Source organism: Cebus imitator, unplaced genomic scaffold (assembly GCF_001604975.1).
Source record: "Cebus imitator isolate Cc_AM_T3 unplaced genomic scaffold, Cebus_imitator-1.0 Scaffold653, whole genome shotgun sequence".
Taxonomy (NCBI): Eukaryota; Metazoa; Chordata; class Mammalia; order Primates; family Cebidae; genus Cebus; species Cebus imitator.
The window spans coordinates 407,395-429,328 of NW_016107968.1; the positions used below are offsets into that span (position 1 = coordinate 407,395).

Here is a 21,934-nt window from a genome sequence, read left to right on the forward strand (position 1 = left end):
AGACCAAGGCTGGCAGATCACTTGAGGTCAGGAATTCGAGACCAACCTGGCCAACAAAGTGAAACCCATTCTCTACTCAAAAAATAAAAATTCACTGGGTATGCTGGTGTTCGCCTGTAGTCCCAGCTACTCAGTAGGCTGAGGTGGGAGAATTGCTTGAACCCAGGAGGCGGAGATTGCAGTGAAATGAGATCATGCCACTACACTCCAACCTAGGTGACAGAGTGAATTCCAGTTTTTAAAAAAATTGAGATGGCTCTATACGTTAAAGTTAAACTTAATTCGTATTATATTCTTCTCACCTAAGGCAAAATTCAGGAAGTTGGCAATACACTTAGGGAGATTCATTTTATTATTGATGATTAACTGTCTCATCTCTTCTAATCTTTTAAATAAAGAACAATGTAAAATTAAAATTTTGCTGATAGAATTCTACCTTGTGACAAAGATGATACTTTACCATGGCAAAAATAATAATTACTTGTTATAAATACATAGCTATGCTATCTTCAGGGCTGTTATTTGGATTACTTAAATACATTATTGACAAAATGCCTTGTATCACTATTCTAATTTGCCATATCAAAGTAAAATTATTAATGCGTTTGCTAGTAGGAACAAAAAAAAGATAACTTTCACTTATATTGCCTATTTTCAAATGTTAGTAAAAATAAACCATTAATCCTTTCTTCCTCCAGATGAGGGGTATGTCTGATAAGTCACTCCGGTTAGTGCTGTCCACATTTAGCAACATACGGGAGGAGCTTGGACATCTTCAAAATGACTTGACAGTAAGATTTATTTTTATATTTTCCAAAGCCTTTCTACTTCCTAGCTTCCTGATACAGAAATAAAGATGTCCAGTATACCTTTTTAAAATTTAATACAGCACAATATTATACTTACTCAGACAAAGCTCAATTATTTTCTTCAAACAGTTAATTGGCATTGAGGGAGGAGAAAAGAGGTATCTAAAGTATAAATGAAAGAATGTTGGATGTGAACATATTATTTAGTTTACTACTAAAGCAATTTAATGATAAAGGCAGACAGTAGTTTGCAAAATTAAAATAATCTGACTCATTGAAGGTAAATTCCCCCTTTTTCATATTTCTAAAGCATACTGTGAATTTCCATTCAAACATAACTTGAAAACATTTTTCTCTAAAAAATTATTTTTTTTCTGTTTTCTATTTTAATTGGTGTTCTTGGTGCCATCAGCTAGATACATTCAGAATGCTTTCCACACTTTGAATAATGCCTTGAGGACTTTGGAGTAGTTTTGTTGTTTCTGGGTTATGATGAACATATTTAGACTCTAATTAAAAAATTTACCACCTGCTGGGATTAACAAGGACTCTTTGTAGATTGGAAGAAAACATTAAAAGATTTCAGAAAGTTCTGTTTCATTTCATGTACGGTTAGTCAGTCCATCAAAATGTCTCTTTCAATGAAGATTTTAGAAGTTTCAATCATTTCATATCCCATATTGTCTTAACTTTTAAGAATTTTGCCTTATTAAGCAAGAACAAATGAAACAAGTGCTTATTTAAATCTTCTAAGGTAAACAAGTCTTTGTATTATGTGACTGTTGACAAATTTCTGTAGCTCTGAATCATAATAAATAATTTGTGTTTCTAGTCTCTGGAAAATGACAAGATGAGACTTGAGAAAGACTTATCATTCAAAGATACTCAAATAAAAGAGTACGAAGAACTCTTGGCATCAGTGAGAGCAAATAATCAGCAGCAGCAGGTAAATTGATGCTTTTATTGATGTTAAACTAGATTAATAGATTTTCATATACACATTCACTGGCACATTGGGGTTATTATATATAATCAAGATAGAATTAAAATATGATGGAAAAATTTGTTCATATGAGAATTGAGAGGCTTTGAGCATTTCCAATGGCTGAAAGCCCTCTCAGAAAAACAGATAATCTTATGTATTTTAGATATAAAGTATATAGGTCATACAATTATTTATGTTGTTGGGTGGCCAGAGTTGTATAAAAACTAAAAATCTAGGTTCATGCATTTATTTAATCTACTAACATGTCAATGAAAAAAGCTGTTGTAGACCTTAACACATGTTTGTGCAATAAATAAATGAATGAGAAAACTCTAGATGAGTTATCTGGATGTCTGAGCAGAGAGAATTCCTAGGAAATTGTAAGTAGTCTCTAAGGCTTACCTGTTCCTGATCTTTACTCCTATGACTGTTCCAAATTCTTTCTCAGTTACTAGTTGTCACATAAATCATCAGTCAGATGTTCATTTTTGTGCCTACTAGAAAGCAGGGTACAGTATTGTCACAGAGTAGCAAGCATCTGATTGTTAAAATGAGACATTATAAATTCATCTAGTCATGATTCCCTCTCACTCAAAGTGAGGGGGAAAGTGAGACTAGAGGCAACACTATAATATCTTACATGGCCGACTTAATGTACCATGTAAGACCAAGAGTATAAGAAAACTGGGCATGGGAAAATAATTACTTGATTCAATTAAATGAATCAATAAAAAGACCACTCCCTCACCAAAAACAAAATGCATTTGTCTTATGTACGTGTGTCTTCTTTACAGCAAGGACTTCAAGACTCAAGTTCAAAATGCCAGGCATTGGAAGAAAACAATCTCTCTCTTCGACATACACTTTCAGACATGGAATACAGACTAAAAGAACTGGAATATTGTAAACGTAATTTAGAGCAAGAGAATCAAAACCTTAGAATGCAGGTATTAAAACTTCATTTTAAAAACCAAGTACTGCCTTAGTTACATCATTGTAATCCTAGCATTGGCAATATAAATAGCAAATATATATATTCTATTTATCTTGAGAAAATATACGAACTGCTTTCCCTCACACACTGTTAGATCTTAATCACTGACATTTGAGCTTTATAATGCAGTTCCTGAAAATCGCTTGCATTATTTCAATGTCTTAATCATGTAATTTTCATCTAATAATAATCCTTGTAATATAATATGTATTTTCCTCAAAACAATCCAATTACAGATAGTTATTTTGCCTTCTATAGGTTTCTGAGACTTGCACAGGGCCAATGCTGCAGGCTAAAATGGATGAGATTGGCAACCATTACACGGAGATGGTAAAAAACTTGAGAATGGAGAAAGATAGAGAGATCTGCAGACTGAGGGTATGTTGATCTTAATACATTGCATAAATACACAGGTCAACACAAACTTTCTAGCAACATAATGATGGCTTCAAGTTTAGAGCTACAAGAAAAAATTAGCTGTAGGTAGAGTTTTAGAAATATGTCATGGATCCCTTTGTTTTAAATACACATTACTGTATCTAAAATATGATCATTAAATTATTTTCTAGTTCAGCTTAATCTCTTCTAGGAAAATAAAAGAAGACATTCATTTCAGTGTTTTGGTTTCTATTAAATAATTTTTTGGGATAAGTGGAGGACTCTCTTTATGATTTTGCCTAAAGCATGTTTATGCAGGCAAAAGCAATATTTGAGATTACCCAGCAGAGCCACAGCTAGATTTGTAAAAATTCTCACTTAATATTGAGGGATGATAAATAGCAAGGACTTTGTCAAGCATGAGGATAAAAACAATGTTAAGTTTTATGTATCTATAATTGACATCAAAATTAAGATGATATTTGTAAGTATATATTGCCTTATCTTGTAATTCTAGGTTGAATTTACTTAATCTAATCCTTAATTTCCTGATTCCTAAATGTAGTAAAATATACTTAAATATTTTAATAAACAAAATAATCACATATTTGTCCCTCCAAATATCACTGTATAATTTTTACCAAAAATCAAAATGAAACAAAATATAATTTCTTTTAAAAACCTACCAGTACTTCTAGCAGATTTCTTTCACTGATTTCTTTTCCATCCTAACATTACTGATAGTACTTCAACCTAACCTAGACACATATGAGTTAAAGAGGGAAATGGACAAGATTTGTAGTAGAAGACCTGTCTTGGAGTTGCAGCTATGTTCCTGTGTGGAGGTGTCATTTAATCTCTCTGGAGCCCATTCTCTGTTTTGTAAATGAAGATTATAATAATGCTTATGTCTGGGCGTGGTGGTTCACGCCCGTAATCCCAGCACTTTGGGAGGCCGAGGCAGGTGAATCAAGAGGTGAGGAGGTCGAAATCAGCCTGGCCAATATGGTGAAATACTGTCTGTACTAAACACACACACACACACACACACAAATTAGTCAGGCGTGGGGGCATGCACCTGTAGTCCCAGCTACTCAGGAGGCTGAGGCAGAAGAATCACCTGAATCCAGGAGGCAGAGGTTGCAGTGAGCCGAGATCGTGCCACTGCTGTACTCCAGCCTGGGAGACAGAGCAGGACTCCGTGTCAAAATAATAATAATGATAATAATAATAATAATGCTTGTTTCACAGGGCTGCTGTGAAAACTGTGATAATTCATGAAGGAGGAATATTTTGTAAACTGAAAATCAGAATGTAATAGTAGTTATTGATATTGTAATTTCCTTAATTAGTAATTTAAGGAATCTAAAGTGCCTGTTTTCTTAGCTTTACTTTAAATCTTGCGGCCTAAGACTGTTACATAAATAATGTTTAGTACTACATAGCAAAGGCACCTTAAAAAAAGGAGAAATTTGTAATTGGCATTTCAATTCGTATCACATACTCATGGAATTCTGTAAAAGTTTATGACTATTGGCATTTCACTTTCATTTCATAACTAGCTGTGTGAGTTTGTGTCACTTAACCTCCCTGGAATTCAGTTACATGTTTTGTAAATGAAGATTGTAATAATACTTATTCTTTTTAAATCCTTAGTCCCAATTAAACCAGTACCAGAAAGATGTTTCAAAGAGAGACGGAAGTTGTAGTGACTTCCAATTTAAGCTTCATGAACTGACAAGCTTGCTGGAAGAGAAGGATTCTCTTATAAAGCGTCAGTCAGAGGTATAAAAGGAAGGGGTGGGGGTGGAGAAAAGCAATACAACTTAGAACTGTGGGATAAATACTTCCCATGGACTAGAAAAGGACACATATGCAGGACTCACTTTATTTCATGAAATAAAATTTGTGCAAGTGAGGAAGTAGAATATACATATTTCAGGATAAACAATGCAAATGAAAGAATGGAAGCAAAAAGTAAGTGCTGTTGTACATTTAATATTTTTAAGACATTGATTTTATATTTCATTAGCAGTGAAATTCCCAGTAGACTGTGACCTCCTTAATATGTTATGAGATGCTTCATTGAAGCATGTGTTATATTCCTCCTTGTATCTGTAGCCTGTAGCCCATGATATGGCATTCAATAGGTACTGAAGGAATTATCAAAAATTATGAGTAATATTGTATTGCTATTATGGAGCAAATGGTGCCTGTAGTAACATTCATTGATAAACTCTCTGTTAGGAAACTATATCTGCTTATATATTGAAGTTTCAATACTTTTCTTCTATGGACATAATTTTAAGGCTTTTCAGAGCAAAAACTTTCACATCCTCATCTTGACAACCATGCCCATTCAATCTCAAGTTAACCTCCAAATTTAGATATCCTGTATCAGTTGCAGGTTCCTGCACAGACATATAATATAACTTATTAGGTATTGCAAAGCAACACTAGATGATATTCAGCAAGTGGGATTAGAACATTATTACCTCAAGGCTAAAAAGGAGTAAAAAGGAGGGGGTGTTTTTATTGTTAGTAACCTTGCTAAATGATTAAATATACTTCTTATGTCATTCTACTTTCCTTCAAATGATTATATTATCTTTTATTTGTAAGGAACTCTCAAAGTTGCGGCAAGAAATATACTCATCTCATAACCAACCCTCCACTGGTGGAAGGACTACTATTACCACTAAAAAGTAATGTATTTTTAAATGAAATTTGAATATGAAAATGATGATCATATAATCCAAGTTATTGCATGTTTAACTGATATATACATACTAGACAGGGTTTGGCCTTTTCTACTGGTCAATTATTCTATTGAAGAATGAATATTCACAAAAAGACATTACTATTGTGGTCAAAAAAATTCTGAAGCACGTTTTTCCTGAATTTACAATATCTTAATTACCTTGGAACTGAAAAACAAATAATTGTTTTTATAGAACCACATTAGTTAGGACTCTTTCTATTGCATGTGACAAGAGACCCAACATAAACTGGGACTTTTTAAATTCACTTAAGTGGGATTACTTGGAATCCAGATGGATTTTTGTATTCAAAATATGCCTTTATAAATCTGTCTTTCTTTATATCTTGGCTCTGCTCTTTCCTGTGTAGACATCATAATCAGGTAAGGTCTACCCTCATGGTAGCAATATGACCACAGATTACATTCCAGCCATTTAGCAAAACCAAATAGAAAGTAATTATGAATACGTTCAGAAGAAGTCTATTTTTGATATTTCATATAAATGAAATAATAAAATATGCAGTCCTTGGTGTCTGGATTATTTTCGTTTAGCATAATGTTTGCAGGATGCAACCATGATTTAGCATGTGTCAAGACTTTGTTCCTTTTTTTTGCTAAATAATATCCAATTGTATGGTTATACATTTTATTTATCGATTGATCAATTGGACATTTGGGTTGTTTTCAATTTTTGGCTATTGTGAATAATGCTGCTGTGATCATCTGTGTGCAAGTGTGTAAGGTACATGTATTCATTTCTTTTGAGTATATGCCTAAGAGTGGGACTGATAGGTCACATGGCAACTCTACGTTTAAGGGATTGCCATACTGTTTTCCAAAGCAAAAGCACCATCATGCATTCCCACCAGTAGTGTGTGAGGGTTCCACTTTCTCCCCATCCATTTGCTGTTATTCATCTCTTGGATTATGAATGTCCTAGGTGGTGGGAAGTGATATCCATTTGGAGTATTGATTTGTATTTCCCTAATAGCTAATGTTGTTTAGCAATTTTTCATGTGCTTATTGGCCATTTATAAATCTTATTTGAAGAAATGTCCATTGAAATACCTTTTCTATTTTTTAAGTGGGTTGTCTTTTTATAGTTGAATTGCAAGAAATTTTTACATGTTCTCATATAAGTCCCTTATCAGAGGCAAGATTTGCAAATATTTTCATTAATTACATAAGTTGTCTTTTCACTATATTGAGAGTATAATATGCAGCATAAGTATTTAATATAGAAAAAATCTAATTCATCTTTTTTCCTGCTTGTGCTTTTGGTATTATATGCAAAAAAGCTATTGACTAAGCCAAGGTCATAAATATTTACACTCATGTGTATTTTGTCTTGTATTAATATAAATTCTCTTCTGGTTACTAATTGTATGATATAAAATTTTTTGTCCTTTCATTTTTGACCTATTTGTTTATTTGAATCTAAATTTTGACTCTTATAAACCACAAATAGTTGTATTTCTTTTACATTCTGACAATCTCTGCTTTTAGTTGGAATGTTTAATGCACTTACATTTAATGTAATTTATAGGTTAGGATTTACATTAGCTATTTTGATATTTGTTTCTATGTATTATATGTTTTTTCTTCTGTTCCTCCATTCCTGCCTTCTTCTGTGTAAAATATTTTCTACAGTCGCATTGTAATTTCGTTTTCATTACTTATTACTATATTTTTTGAATTTTTCTCCTTAGGTTTACCCCAGAAATTTAATTAATTAATATTTCCCTGTATAGTTATCTTTACTGGTGATATTTATTTCTTCATACGGATTTGGGATGCTGTCTAGAGTCCTTTAATTTCAACCTGAAGGACTCACTTTAGTATTTCTTGTAGGACTCCCTTTAGTATTTCTTGTAAAAGAGGTTTGTAGTGACAAATTCTCTGAGTTGTTGTTTGTATGGGAATATATTACTTTTCCTTCATGTTTGAAGAATGGTTTTGCTGGATAAAATAATTCTCAGGTGATAGTGATTTTTTTGTTGTTGTTACTTTAAACACATCATCCCATTGCCTTCCGGCCTCTATAATTTCTGATGAGAAATCAACTGATAATTTTTTTTCCCATTTATTTTATTGCATTTTAGGTTTTGGGGTACATGTGAAGAACATGCAAAATTGTTGCATAGGAACACACGTGGCAGTGTGATTTGCTGCCTTCCTCCCCATCACCTACATCTGGCATTTCTCCCCTTGCTATCTCTCCCCAGCTTCCCACCCCCCACCGTCCCTCCCCTATTTCCCCCCAACTGACCCCAGTGTGTAGTGCTGCCCTCCCTGTGTCCATGTGTTCTCATTGTTCAACACCCGCCTATGAGTGAGAACATTCGGTGTTTGATCTTCTGCTCTTCTGTCAGTTTGAGGTCTCGGAGGCAACACAACATACCTACAACCATCTGATCTTTGACAAACCAGTCAAAAACAAGCAATGGGGAAAGGATTCCCTGTTCAATAAATGGTGTTGGGAAAGCTGGCTAGCCATGTGCAGAAAGCAGAAACTGGACCCCTTCCTGACACCTTACACTAAAATTAACTCCAGATGGATTAAAGACTTAAACATAAGACCTAACACCATAAAAACCCTAGAAGAAAATCTAGGCAAAACCATTCAGGACGTAGATGTAGGCAAGGACTTCATGATCAACTGATAATTTTTAATTAAGGATCCCCCTTACATGTTTCTTTCTTACTGCTTTCAAGATTCTTTTTTTCTATGGCCTTTGACAGTTTGATTATTAAGTGTCAAGGTTCGGAGCTCTCGTGTTTTTTCACTGTTTGGAGTTTGTTGAGCTTCTTTGATGTGCAGATTGATATTTTTAATCAAATTTGGAAAGTTTTCAGACATTTCTTCAGCTATTATTCCTTCCACCTTCCTCCCTCTCCTTGTGGAGTTCCCATAAACAGAACAGAATGTATATTTGTATGTTCCCATACAAACAGAGTGTTCTGTTTATGGTATCTCACAGTTATCTGAGGCTCTGTTTATTTTTCTTCATTCTTTTTTCTTCCTGTTCCTCAGACTAGATAAACTCAATGGAGCGTCTTCACTATTTGTTGATTCTTTCTTCCATCTGCTCACATCGGCTGCTGAGATATTTTAAAATCTAGTTATCTTTTTGACCTCAGAATTACTGTAGTTTCTCTTAAAGTAATTTCCCTTTCTTTAATAATGTTCTTTATTCAATAAGGAACAACTCTCATCCTTTCCTTTGGTTCTTTAGGCATGGTTTCTTTAATTCTTTGAACATATTTAAAATAGCTAATTTAAAGGCTATGTAAATATAACATCTGGCTTCTTAATGGACAGTGTCAAGCGATTTTTCCCATTATAGGCAGCATTTTCTTGTTTCTTTGCATGTCTTATGATTTTTATTGAAAACTTGACATTGAAAATAATATAATGTGGTAACTCTGGAAATTAGATACTCCCTCCTGCCAAGGTGTTCGTTGTTGCTATTGTTTGCTGTTGATGTTATTGTCTTTTATTTAGTAACTTTTCTGATCTAATTCTGTGAAGTCTGTATTATTTTCATATGTGGTCAGTGAAGTCTCTGCTCATTTATCTTAGTGGTCAGTTGACATTTAAAACGGAGGTTTCATTACAAACACGAAACTAGTAAGTATCCTAGTTTTCACTGAGAGGCTTTTTATGTCTGGACACATCTCCAGTGTTCTGGTAGGCAATTTATAGCTCGTCCTTAGCCCCCAGTTCCTGTTTACACAGAGTTTTAAGGTTAGCCAGTAATGAGGGCTCAGGGTTTTCTCAGGTTTTTCCTTCACATGTGTACAGCCCTGAGCTTGTACATAGCCCTACACATACTTGTGGCTTTCTAGATTCCCAGGAACATATAGCAACTTTCAAAGCCCACTATGTACAATTTATAACTTAGTTTTTCCATTTACCATTTTTGGTCAATTTCTTGTCTGCCTGAACCATTGCAGCCACTTCAGGTAGTTGTGATATTAAACAATTTCTACACATGATTTTTGACAAATGTTTCCATGAAAAAGGATTTTCAAATTGGTTAAGTGACAAGTCAAGTCTTTAAAAAATTTAATTAAATTTAAATTTAATTTGTCAACAGACAAATCAAACAATGACAATAATAATAATGACAATATGGTTTTGAAGGAAGTCTAACCTTGTTTTTTCTTCTAGTGACAGTCAGGCTGCTGCTGGCTTTTACCAAGATTGTTTTAAAATTCTATTGCAGAGTTGGAGAGACACAGATGTGAATAGGACTATTTGAAATGCCACAAAGCTTGTTGATTTAACCAAGATTTAACTATTTTCCCTAAATAAATGCTCTCTGATTGCTATAAAACTTTATTAATTTTGAGCATTCTGATAAGTTAATTTTGAATTTTTCTGCCAGGTTTTCTTCTTCTTTTATGGCATAGAGCATTTCTGGAGGTTGTTACACATTTTCACTGAGATCATCTTCCATTACTTCCTTAAGCATGTTTTTTTAAGTTCTTTGTTTTCTCACTATGTTGCCCAGGCTGGTCTCAAATTCCCAGTCTCAAGCAATCATCCCCTGATGGCCTCTCAAAGTGTTAGGGTTGCAGGCATGAGCCACTGTGCCCAGCACTATGAATATATTATAGCTTCTTTGAAGTCTTTGTCTTCTAAATACACCATCTGGTCCTCTTTGAAAGTAGTTTCTGGAGGGAGGGACAAGATGACCAAATAGACACATCCAGGAAGCACTTCTCCCACCACAAGAGAAATGCCAGATGTAGGTGAAGGGGAGGAAGGCAGCAAATCACACTGCCACGTGTGTACCTATGCGACAATCTTGCATGTTCTTCACATGTACCTCCAAACCTAAAATGCAATAAAAAAGAATAAAAAATTTAAAAAAAAGAGACCAAAATGTCCAATAAATGAACCAGTGAATTCTCCACTATCTGTTGGTACTTCAAACAGATCTTTGGAGAGAAATTACTGAGATTTGATAGGTTACACAGATACTAAGGCTGAATAGAGAGAAAGCTGGGAAAACTGCATGGGTGTGCCAAGCACCAGGATTAGTTCCTGGTCCTGAAAACTTCCTAAGGAATGGGTGAGTGAAGTGACAGCAGGGCACTCCACTCTCACCATGAACCTCTGGCATCCTAGCTACAAGAGATCCCATAACTCTTGCTGTCATTTCAGTTGTCAAGGGGATCTGCCCAAAGAATAGACAAAGACAGACCTCTAGACTACATGGACCCCAGGGGGTTTTACATGTGGAGCAGTTGCAACAAAATGCAGCCATAGGCACCCATCACCCAAGGCTCTCTGGACACATCTGTTCTGCATGTCCTCCTGTCCACAATCCCTCCAAGGCTCTTGCCTGGCTGATTCTGCAAGTGTGTTCACACAGCACAGTCTCCACTGCTATGCCTGACTGTTTTGCCAGTGGCCCTGCTGGAGTGCTTTCCCCACAGCAGCTCCCTCAGCACAAGTACCTAACCCCAAGGAGGCAAAGGACAAAGCCACTGATATGATTCCAATGCCCCAAGATTGCAGCACACAGCTCAGGAGTTCTGAGTTGAGATTTTCACCAGAACTCAATTTGGGGAGGAGCTCCCAATCTCAATACACTGAGTGTGAGGTGTGAGTTCATAGGCCAGTGCAGAAGCAGGGCATGCCTCCCTCTGCAGGGCCTGTCCAGGAAGGGTGAGGGTGTCTGCTAGACCCAGTCTCTGCCTGAGAGAGCCCCATGACCCAGATCATCTAACAAATGAAACGTGGATGGAGTACCAGTGATCAATGGAGGCTACCCTAAGGTCCAGAATGGACTTGGCCCCTGGGCTTGAATAAGCCACTTAGTGGTAAAAAGTTGTGTTTATGACACCTTACCCAGTTATAATTTTACACTATAGGATATATGTGTGGCTTGGGAGCTGCCATCACAGTTCAGGATATTTGTATTTTTTTGTCCCACATTCAGCCAGAGACTAGTGTATTGGAGGCTCCCTCCCTAATTGCACATGAAAGATTGCAGCCCTGGGCATGCACATGGTTGCCCAGACTGCCATGTATGAACCTGATTTTATTTTTAGCTCCATTTCCCAGGAATTGTCCCTGGGCCAGAGCAGCTTTTTGTTCAACAGTTTGTTACAGGTTACATTTAAGCCAGTGAGTCATGTTACCTGTGTTGATGGTCTGTCCAGGTTGTGGAATGCTTTCATTTCTTCCCCCACTTTCTGCTTTGCATGTGCCTGAGTGGTTGTGGCCTAGGACATGTGCATAGCCTTCTTGACTCCCATAAATGACTATGATCCCAGGAGGGCTCTTTTTGGCCATCTCTTTCCCTATTTCTCTTCAAGCTGCTTTGCCATTTTGCTTGTATTCTAGAGCTTCCAGCCTCCTCTTAATTGCTCTCCACCAAGTCCACCATTATTTTCAGCAATATTCTTAGACACGGATTTTTATATTATCTGTTTCAAATGAAGTCAGTCCCATCACACAGAGCTGCAGAGCATTTGTATTTATAGACTACCTGTATTAGTTCGTTTTCATGCTGCTGATAAACATATTCCCGAAACTGAGAACAAAGAGAGGTTTAATTAAACTTACAGTTCCACATGGTTGAGGACATCTCAGGATAATGGCGGGAAGTGAAAGGCACTTCTTAGGTGGTGGTGGCAAGAGAAAATGAGAAAGATGCCAAAGCAGAAATCCTTGATAAAACCATCAGATCTCATGAGACTTATTCATTATCAAGAGAATACCATGAGAAAGACAGGCCTCCATGATTCACTTACCTTCCCCTGGGTCCCTCCCACAACATGTAGAAATTCTGGGAGATATAATTCAAGTTGAGATTTTGTTGAGGACACAGCTAAACCATATCACTACCTTTCAACCTGGAAGGAATCCCTGTGCCATTGCACCGAACTGGGGCAGGCATCCACTTTTTCCAGTAACAATCACTGTTCTGTCAGTGGGCATTGAGGGGAGGTGGCAGCCCGTGGTCTTCTTGGCTTGCTCCTCTCATTGTAGAATCTCTGACCAAGGAATATGTTGGGTGGGGTTGATCTGGAGCCCAATATTTTCAGCATGCCATGTCTGGTATAGTTTCCATTCTATAAGTAGGGGACAGGGTAGAGGAAGAGAGTACAACTTCTCAACCACTCTTTCCAGAAACATGAGCTGAAGGGTGGGAGGTAGTTGGATGAAGCAGGTCATGGCTCAAATATCATAGACTTTCAATGTTGTTAACAAGATTTAGTAGATTTTCTTGAATAGTTTTCTATTTGTTGTCCTCCCTTAAATGAGTTCCAGAGACTTTAAATGATTAATTTTTAAAAAATATACTACTTTCACTAGTGAAATAATTGAAACATTGTTTTTTTGTAGAGAGGGTCTGTCAAATTCCTTACTCCTTCATTCTTGAAATCCCACACCCGAACATAAGTTTTTATTGTTTGAGCTGTTAAAATGATAAATTATTGAATTTTGAATATTAAACCAACCTTTTGTTACTGGGATAAATCCTGCTGGATTAATGTAATATCCTTTTCATAAATTGCTAGATCCAATTTGCTAAAATTTTGTTAAGGATCTGACACCTGTATTCACTACGTAGCCTGTACACTATGTAGTCTGTACAAATGTAGTATGTACATTTCTTTTCTCATGATGCCTCTGCTTTGTCATCAGAGTAATGCTGATCTCCTAAAATGAGTTGAGAAGAATGCACTACCATTTTATATTTTGAAAGAGTTTATGTAAGATTGATATTATTTATTTGTTAATTTTTTGATAGAGTTAACTAATAAAGCCATCCTTGACTGGAGTTGGCTCTGTGTGAAAGGATCTAATTGTAAATTCAATTTTAAAACTTGGCCTATACTTATTCAGATTATCTATTTCTTCTTGAGTGAGCTTTTGTGGTTTGTGTCTCTCAAGGATTTTGTGCATTTCATCTAAATCCTCAGGTTTTTGGCATAAATTTACCATAATATTTCTTTATTATTCTTTCAAAGACTGTGGGACCTATAGCGATATCCCCTTCTTGATACTGGTAAACTGTATGTTCTCTTTCTTTGCTGTCAGTCTGACTAGAGTTATGCCAATTTTAGTGATATTCTTGAAGAATCAGGTTCAATTTAATTGATTTCCCTGTACTGTTTCTTTGTTTCCTATTTCAGTAATTTCTTCTCCTATATTTGTTTTTTCTTATGTTATTTTCCACTTACTTTTCTGTTTCTGTTTCTTTTCCAGCTTCAAAACCTAGAAACATAGGGCACTAATTTTAGATGATTCTTCTTTCATAATATAATATTTGATGCTGTAAATTTCTACTTCAGCACTATTTTAGCTGCATCCCACAAGTTTGATCAGTTATATTTTCCTTTTCATTTCGTTCAAAATATTTTCTAATTTCCCTTTTAATTTCGACTTGGATCTATGGGTGTTTTAGATTTGTATTTTTTTGGTTTCCACATATTTGGGGATTTAATCTATGTATTTACTTATTTTCTTTCTACTTATATCAATTGTCTTGAAAGGCATGCCAACATCTCCAGCCCTAATTGTGGATTTGTTTATGTCTCCTTTCAGTTCTATCAGAATTTGCTTCATGTTATTTGAGTTTCTGCTGGGAGGTACATAAACATCTAGGATTGTTATGTTCTATGGATGAATGAACATTTAGGAATGCTACATTTTGTTAATGAATTGACACCTTTATCATTATAAAATCACCCTTTATCTGCATTATGCTTCTTGTTCTGAAGGCTACTTCATCTAATATTAATATAACGACTCCAACTTTCTTTTGATTAGAAATTGCATGGTACATATGTTTCCATTCTCTTACACTAATCTATTAGTTTGTTTGTATTTAAAGTGTTAAGGACTGTATGTTTAAATAGCATATGTAGTTGGGTCTTGAGTTTTTAATCTCATTTCACAATCATTGCTTTTTAATTGGAGTGTTTAGGTCATACATACCTATATGGATAGATTTAAATTTACCATCTTGCTCTTTGTTTCGTATTTATCTCACATTTTCTTTCTTTCCCTTTTCCTCTCTTCTTTTGCATTAATTATTTCTTCATGTTGTATTTAACCTATTTTATTAGCTGATTAGGTGTACTTCTTTCTTTTGATTGCTGTAGGGTATATAGCATTCTTCTTTAAGTGACACTGCCTACTTTCCAATAATATTATATCCCATCACATGTAGCATAACAACGTTGTAATAGTAAATTTCCATTTCCCCTTCATATGACTAATATGACTTTTACTATTTTTATTATACATATTTTCTTTTACATATGTTATTAGCCCCCAAATACATTATTATTTTTGTTTTCAACAGTCAATTATATTTTAAATAAATATGAACAATAAGAAAAACAATGTTTTAAATTTACCTACATATTTATCTTTTCTAGTATTATGTACTTTGATTAAATTCAAATTTCTATCTTATATCATTTTCCCTTTGCCTTAAAAACTTCTTTTAACATTGATGTTAAAACTTATGCTTCTTTTCTGGTGAAGACTGCTTTTGGCCTTTTAAGTCTGAAAACAGTCTTTATCAATTCTTCATTATTCAAAAATATTTTTGTTGTGTATAGATGAGTAAGCCAGTCATTTTTTTTTAAATGTACTTTAACAATGTTGCTCTTCTGTCTTCTGACTTTCATTGTGACTGAGAAGAAGTTTTTTGTTAATCGTATGATTTTTGCTCTTTGAGTAATGTCCTTTCTTCTCTGAAGCTCTTTTTAAGATTCTCTTTCACTGGTTTTCAGCAATTTGATAATGATGTGCCTCTGTAGTTATCTTCGTGTTTCTTTTTTTCATGTTCACTGAGCTTCTTGAATACATGTGTTTATAGTTTTTCATCACATTTGAAAATAATATGGTCATTATATCTTCTATTATTTTTCTCTCCTGCCAATCCTGCAGGACTTTAATTATACATATATAAGGACATTTGATATTTTCCACAGTTATCTCATGCTGTGTTCATTTTTTTCAGTTTTCTTTTATGGATTATTTCTCTTAATATATTCAAATGTATTGACCTTTTTTAATGTAGTGCCTAATCTGCAATTAGTACCATCTAATTTTTTTAATCTTTAGAAGTCCAATGTGGATCTTTTTTATATTCTCTATTTGTCTCCTCATTGTGCTCATCCTTTCCGCTAACTTCTTGAATATACATTGCATATTTTGTATGTTTCTAATAGATGCACATTTGCCTATTCATTTTTTTATCAGTATTGTTTCTTGGTCTGTTTCTCCTAATTTATATTTCTCTTCATTATTAATTATGTCGTCCATTATATGACTATTCATTTTTTATTGAATGCCATGAATTATGATTTTACATTGTTGAGTTTTCGATTTTGGCTAGGGTATTACTTAAAATATTTGGGGTTTTGTTCTGAGATGAAATTACTTGGAAACAATTTAGTACATTCAAGCCTTGCTTTTAAACACTGTGAGAATAACCTGTATTTTAAGGCTAATTTTATCCCACTACTAAGGCAATATTCTGTGGCATCTATCTTATGGCCTCTACATCAGGAGAGTTTTCACTCTGGTTTGGTTAGTGGAACACAAAATATTACCATCCCTATGAGAGCTCCAATAATTGCCAGCCTGCTCCTTTCTGGTCGTTATTTCCTAAGTCTTGGTAGCCTCTTCCCATATAGGCACACTGATTGGTACTCACCCAGACTCTTGGGAAAGCCTCTACAACTGTCCTGACCTCTCTCTATCTATGTAGCTCTCTTCTGTCTGGTACTCTGCCCCACAAACTCTGGGTGCCTTTGCCTATACTTACTCTTTTATCACCTCATCTTGGTAAAACTGCTGGAATCTGTTTGGCTTCCTTTTCCTTATCCTGTGGCCATGAAAATCTCTCCAGGCAGAGAGCTAGGCACTTGTAGGGCCTGTATCATTTGCTTTCCTTTTCTGGGGTCACTGTCCTGTGCTGCCAGTGGTCCATCACAGCCAGAACAGAAGTCCCTCTACTTTATTTTCTTGAAAACAATGGTTGTCAATCTTTGCCCATTTAAATAGTTTTGTTTTCTTTTTTCAGAAACAGTTAAAAGTCATTCAGAGCCAAATTGGCTTAATAAGGGCAATCACTAGGAGTGACTAAAAAGGAATGAAAGTTATTTTCTCATGCAGCCCGTAAACCAACTCTGTTCTTGTTTACAGGTACAGGACACAATATCCAATTCTAGGCCTCCTGTATGACGACTATGAATATATACCACCAGGTAGTGAAACACAGACTATTGTGATTGAGAAAACAGAAGACAAATACACTTGTGTAAGTTAACTTGAGTATTTTTAGCCCTATTTTGACTATATATGTACAGCCTTTTAAAATTGAGGTAAAATACCAAATGAACTAAAAACTTTGAGTATTTTTTTCTCTTGAGATTTTCTGTTTCCATTATTGATATAGAGTGGGAATTAAGAAACTTTGGAAAGATTCATACATGGGGCAATATAATTGATTATTTAAGGTACAATAAATTAAATATAATTTTTGCCCCATAAAAGGAAGAAGATTAACATTAGCAATATGCTAATTTTATTTCTTTTCTTGCCTATCTCGGTAGTTATTGAATGGGTTCCATTCAAATTTTCCAAAAAGGTTTCCCTTTTTTTAAAGCAGGTAGCAAGTGTCAGAGACAATTATTAAGGGAAGTGAAAAATGGAGAAGAGGCATGTTTCAATAGAATTTGTCTTGCAATCTTGTATGTGGTACTTATTCCTGTGGATTTTATATATATATATATATATTATATATATATATATATATAATATATATATATATATATGTATATATTAGGATTTTGAAAGAAGACATGTTTCTAGCTTCCTTCCTAAACTGTAAAAACCTCCAGTTTTAAATCCCACCATTATAGTAAGGCTGCTGAAAAGTACTTTAAACATCATATACTCTAATATTTGCTCTACCTTCTACAACATCCTCCAAGATGGCCAGGTGACATGGACCTTAGCATCTTTCTAAGTGGTCCAATACATTGCTAAGAGGACTGAGTATTGAAACCTTCTTATAAAGGACTGAGAGCTACTTCTCTAAACTTTTACACATTGCTCTATTAACTTTTAAAGTAATGATCATCAAACAGGGGATATATAGTTGTCCCTCAATATCCATGAGAGATTGGTTCCAGGATTCCCTGCAGATATCAAAATCTGTAGATGCTCAAGTCCCTTGTACAGAATGGCATATTTGCATATAGCCTATGCACATCTTACTGTATACTTTAAGTCATTTCTAGATTCCTTACAATACAATATCTAATTCAATGCAAATTCTAATTAAGTGTTATAGTGTATTGTTTAGGAGGTATTAATGGTAAAAAAAAAAAAAGTCTGTACATGTTCAGTACAGAAACAATTTTTTTCTTGAATATTTTCAACTCATTATTGTTGGGGAACCCATGGATACCAAAGTCCAACTATATATTCGCTAGCACAGTTGCTCTCTCTAGCAGCAATTTTGTGCCTTAGGGGACATTTAGCAATGGCAAGAGACATTTTTGTTTTCAAAATCAGAGGGGTGGGTATTACTGGCATCTAGTGGGTAGAGAACTAGGATGCTGCTGAACATACTACAATGTGCAGGACAGTCTCCCCCACAAAGAATTATCCAGCCTCTAATAATGTTGAGGTTAAAAAACTATGCTAACAGAACAGAATGCTCTTGGGATTTTTTCCTAATTATACATTCCTACACTGGTGCAAGAGCTTCTAATAGTGAGACACTGGTAGGGATCATAAGAATGGGTGATATCCTTCTGGTGAAATAGACACATAAAAGATTGAGGATCCTAGTTCTCAAACCTGTGTACAGATCTGACTTAAAACATTGTGAAAATGACAGCCTTTGCTTTCTTCTAATAAAATTATCTACTTGTCAAACTACTGAGGTACTAAAGTAGGCAAAACTAAATCTATGGATATTAAATAAAGAAATGATCATCCTTGTGGGGATGCTGTTTGAAAGGAAGTATAAGGAGGGATTCAAGGGTCCTAATAATGTTCTGTTTATTTTTCTGGGAGATGGTTGTATATGCATGTTCAGCTATACAAATATCAATCAAGTATTCTGCAGAACCTTTTGAAAAATATTTAAAAATTACATTTCACATGTATAGTTAATAAAATTGTTAAATAACTTTTAAGCAAGCTCAAATATTTGTGTCAACAAAAAAATTCAAAAAGTTTCTTCAGATCTGAAGCCCTTCTTTAACTACAATCTAGCCATCAATCTTTTAAATATGGTTGTTATCATCAATGAAAGCAACCAATGTTTAGTAATCCCAAAGTAAAAATAACTGCATTTAAACTCTGAAATGTTGTTTTTGTTAGGTCATTACTTAACTAAAAATTACTTATTACTAATTATCAACCCATAGAATTTTAAATTTGCTACTCAAAGATAATTTGATGTCAAAAGTTAAGACTGAGAAGCAATTGCTGCTACTAACCCTAGCCACATGTACCTCAGAGGTGGCAATATGAAGATCTGCCAAATAAAGGGTCTACAGAATAGTGGCACTACTACTCTCTCCATTAAAAATATGCAGCTGTAAAAATCAAAATTGATATTTGAAGATTCTATATTTACTGGGAGCAAGGTCAAAATATATTCAAGTGCATTCACAGATGAAAATCCATATTTATTAACAGAGATGATTGGACATATTTAAACTCTAATTATTACTAAGGAGGATATCTACTTAATTCTCCTTCCCTCTTGCTTAACATCATTTGAAACACACCATGACTAAAGTTAGAAAGACAAATCGTTGTTTCATTGAATATATATATATATATATAATAGAGCGCCACAAAAGTGCAATACATATCCTTTGGTTTTGTACATATCAATTTAAATAATTTTCCAGAAATTTGCATACAGTAGCAATGACTTTAATTATGAACCAGTTGTAAAATAACCTTTTTTTTTCTTTTCTAGCCATGAATGGATCCACTTTAAAGTATTACTACTCAAAGGTGTTTTTGTGTGTGTGTGTGTATCTGCATTAGTACTTTGTTATTTTCCCATCACTAAAGGCCAATCAGAATTTGGAACCATGCTGCCGTTCAAGAAATCTAACGGAATGAATTAGTTCTGTATATGAGAGTTTCTTCAACCATTTAGGAGACCTAAATCTTTTCCATAACACTTAGGTATTCAGTACAACAACAAACTAACTGAAAGAGGGATCTCCTTGTTTAAAGTTTGATTGCAAACACTGTAGAACATAACTCACTATTTTTCAGATAGGGTGCCTCTTAGATATAAAACTAATTTGTTGGGAAAGATATTTTACAAATTATGCCATTAGATTTTCTCTGATATTATATGTGCAGTTCAGTTAGTTACAATATGAAATCACGTTTTTTTAACAAAAAAGATAAAATACATAGAAGTAAAAAAATAGCTAGTGTATAATATATACAGTCTAAATTTGCTTTTCACACTAGGCCTTGTGACTAAAAGATATGCTTCATTGCATGCTATTTTCACCTCTTGGAGATATAGCTAAGTCAAAGGTGACGATTAATTTCATTTAGCAGGGAAGTGGAATGTTATATTTTGAAACAACTAAGTCTACTACATTACACATTATGCTATTCTGGTTCTAAGTACATATTAGTGCTTTAGTAAATCTGTTCTTTCAAAGCATACCTTCCACAAATAAGCCTATCTACTTCTTAAAACACATACAACGCAATATGGTAGTAGTAGGTGGAAGGAAGGTAAGCTTTTTCATGGTGGTATGTAAACATATCATTGAAATGTTACATAGATATAAAGGCTTAGGGAATAAAAATAGCAACAACAAATACTTGATAGATTTATCCTTCTTGGGAGAAATATTTTGTAGCAGAGTATTTAGTATACTTAGAAGTTAGTTGAACAATTGGGCTTTACTGACCTTACAAAGTGAACATAAGTGAACATAAGTATTTTTTTCAATGCAAGATGAGGACGAACATTTTAAATTTCAACCCATCTGACTAAAGTTAAGACTTAGTAAAATTTAAAATGTTGCCTTTGTCCAAGTATAGATTAAGGCAACAAACATATTTGGGTTATATAATTTGAAGTTTTGCACTGAAATATCTTTGTATATATCCACATAAAATTCTGTAATGCCTTATAATTATATTTTAATATGCATTATACTAAGAAACCATTAAGAACAGCTGAGGCACTACAGTAAATCAAACCATAAATGAGGAAAATACTTTTAATGTCTTTTTCTAGAAATATTCAAATGGTCTTGATATAAAGCTAGAGGCCTTATTTATATTATCTTAATATTTTGGCTAAAATGTTAAGCTCCATAACATGAATTAATACAATTCAAATTTTATCAATGTTTTGTGGTAGAAAAATGTTAATATTCTTCATGAGCTATGTAGTCCTTACATTTTTTCCCTTGGTGTAGGAACAACAGAGGAGTTTTTCCTCTGCTAACTACTCATATATGTAACTGTAACAAAAGTGTACTATATTATGCACACATTACAAATAATATAAGGGGAAGCTTTATTAACTTAATAGGGAACTGTTATTATTAAGGTTTAAAAATGAGAACAGGTGTGATTTTTCCAAAATATTTAAAAATCCAAAATTCAGGGGCAGTTGAGAAGTTGTGGATGGAACTAGAGGCCACTATGTTAAGTGACATAAGCCAGGAACAGAAAGACACCTAAAGTACAATAAAAAAAAAAAAAAAAAGAAAGACAAACATTGCATGTTCTCAATTATGTGTGGGATCTAAAAATCAAAACAATTGAACTCATGAATATAGAGAGTAGAAGGATGGTTACCAGAGGCTGGGAAAAAGGATGTGTGAGGGGAACTGGGGATGCGTAATGTGTACAAAAACCATATAGATAGAAAGTATGAATAAGACCTAGTATCTGATAGCACAACAGGGTACTGTAGTCAATAATAGCTTAATTTTACATTTAA

At 34.3% G+C, this 21,934-nt stretch overlaps 1 protein-coding gene across 2 annotated transcripts in view; it reads left to right on the plus strand.

Annotated features, from left to right (window-relative positions):
- POF1B (POF1B actin binding protein) overlaps positions 1–21,589 on the plus strand; it is a 92,648-nt gene extending 71,059 nt beyond the window's left edge. The window contains exons 10-17 of one of the 2 annotated variants that reach the window (XM_017517925.2): positions 699–791; positions 1,642–1,755; positions 2,589–2,741; positions 3,047–3,166; positions 4,823–4,951; positions 5,789–5,871; positions 17,119–17,233; positions 19,922–21,589. In XM_017517925.2, coding sequence (XP_017373414.1) covers positions 699–791; positions 1,642–1,755; positions 2,589–2,741; positions 3,047–3,166; positions 4,823–4,951; positions 5,789–5,871; positions 17,119–17,233; positions 19,922–19,927 — 813 coding nt within the window. In that variant the 3' untranslated portion in view covers positions 19,928–21,589. Of the gene's footprint in view, positions 1–698; positions 792–1,641; positions 1,756–2,588; positions 2,742–3,046; positions 3,167–4,822; positions 4,952–5,788; positions 5,872–17,118; positions 17,322–19,921 lie in introns of those variants that run through there. The other variant, XM_017517924.2, reaches the window with a different exon arrangement.
- Positions 21,590–21,934: the final 345 nt, after the last annotated feature.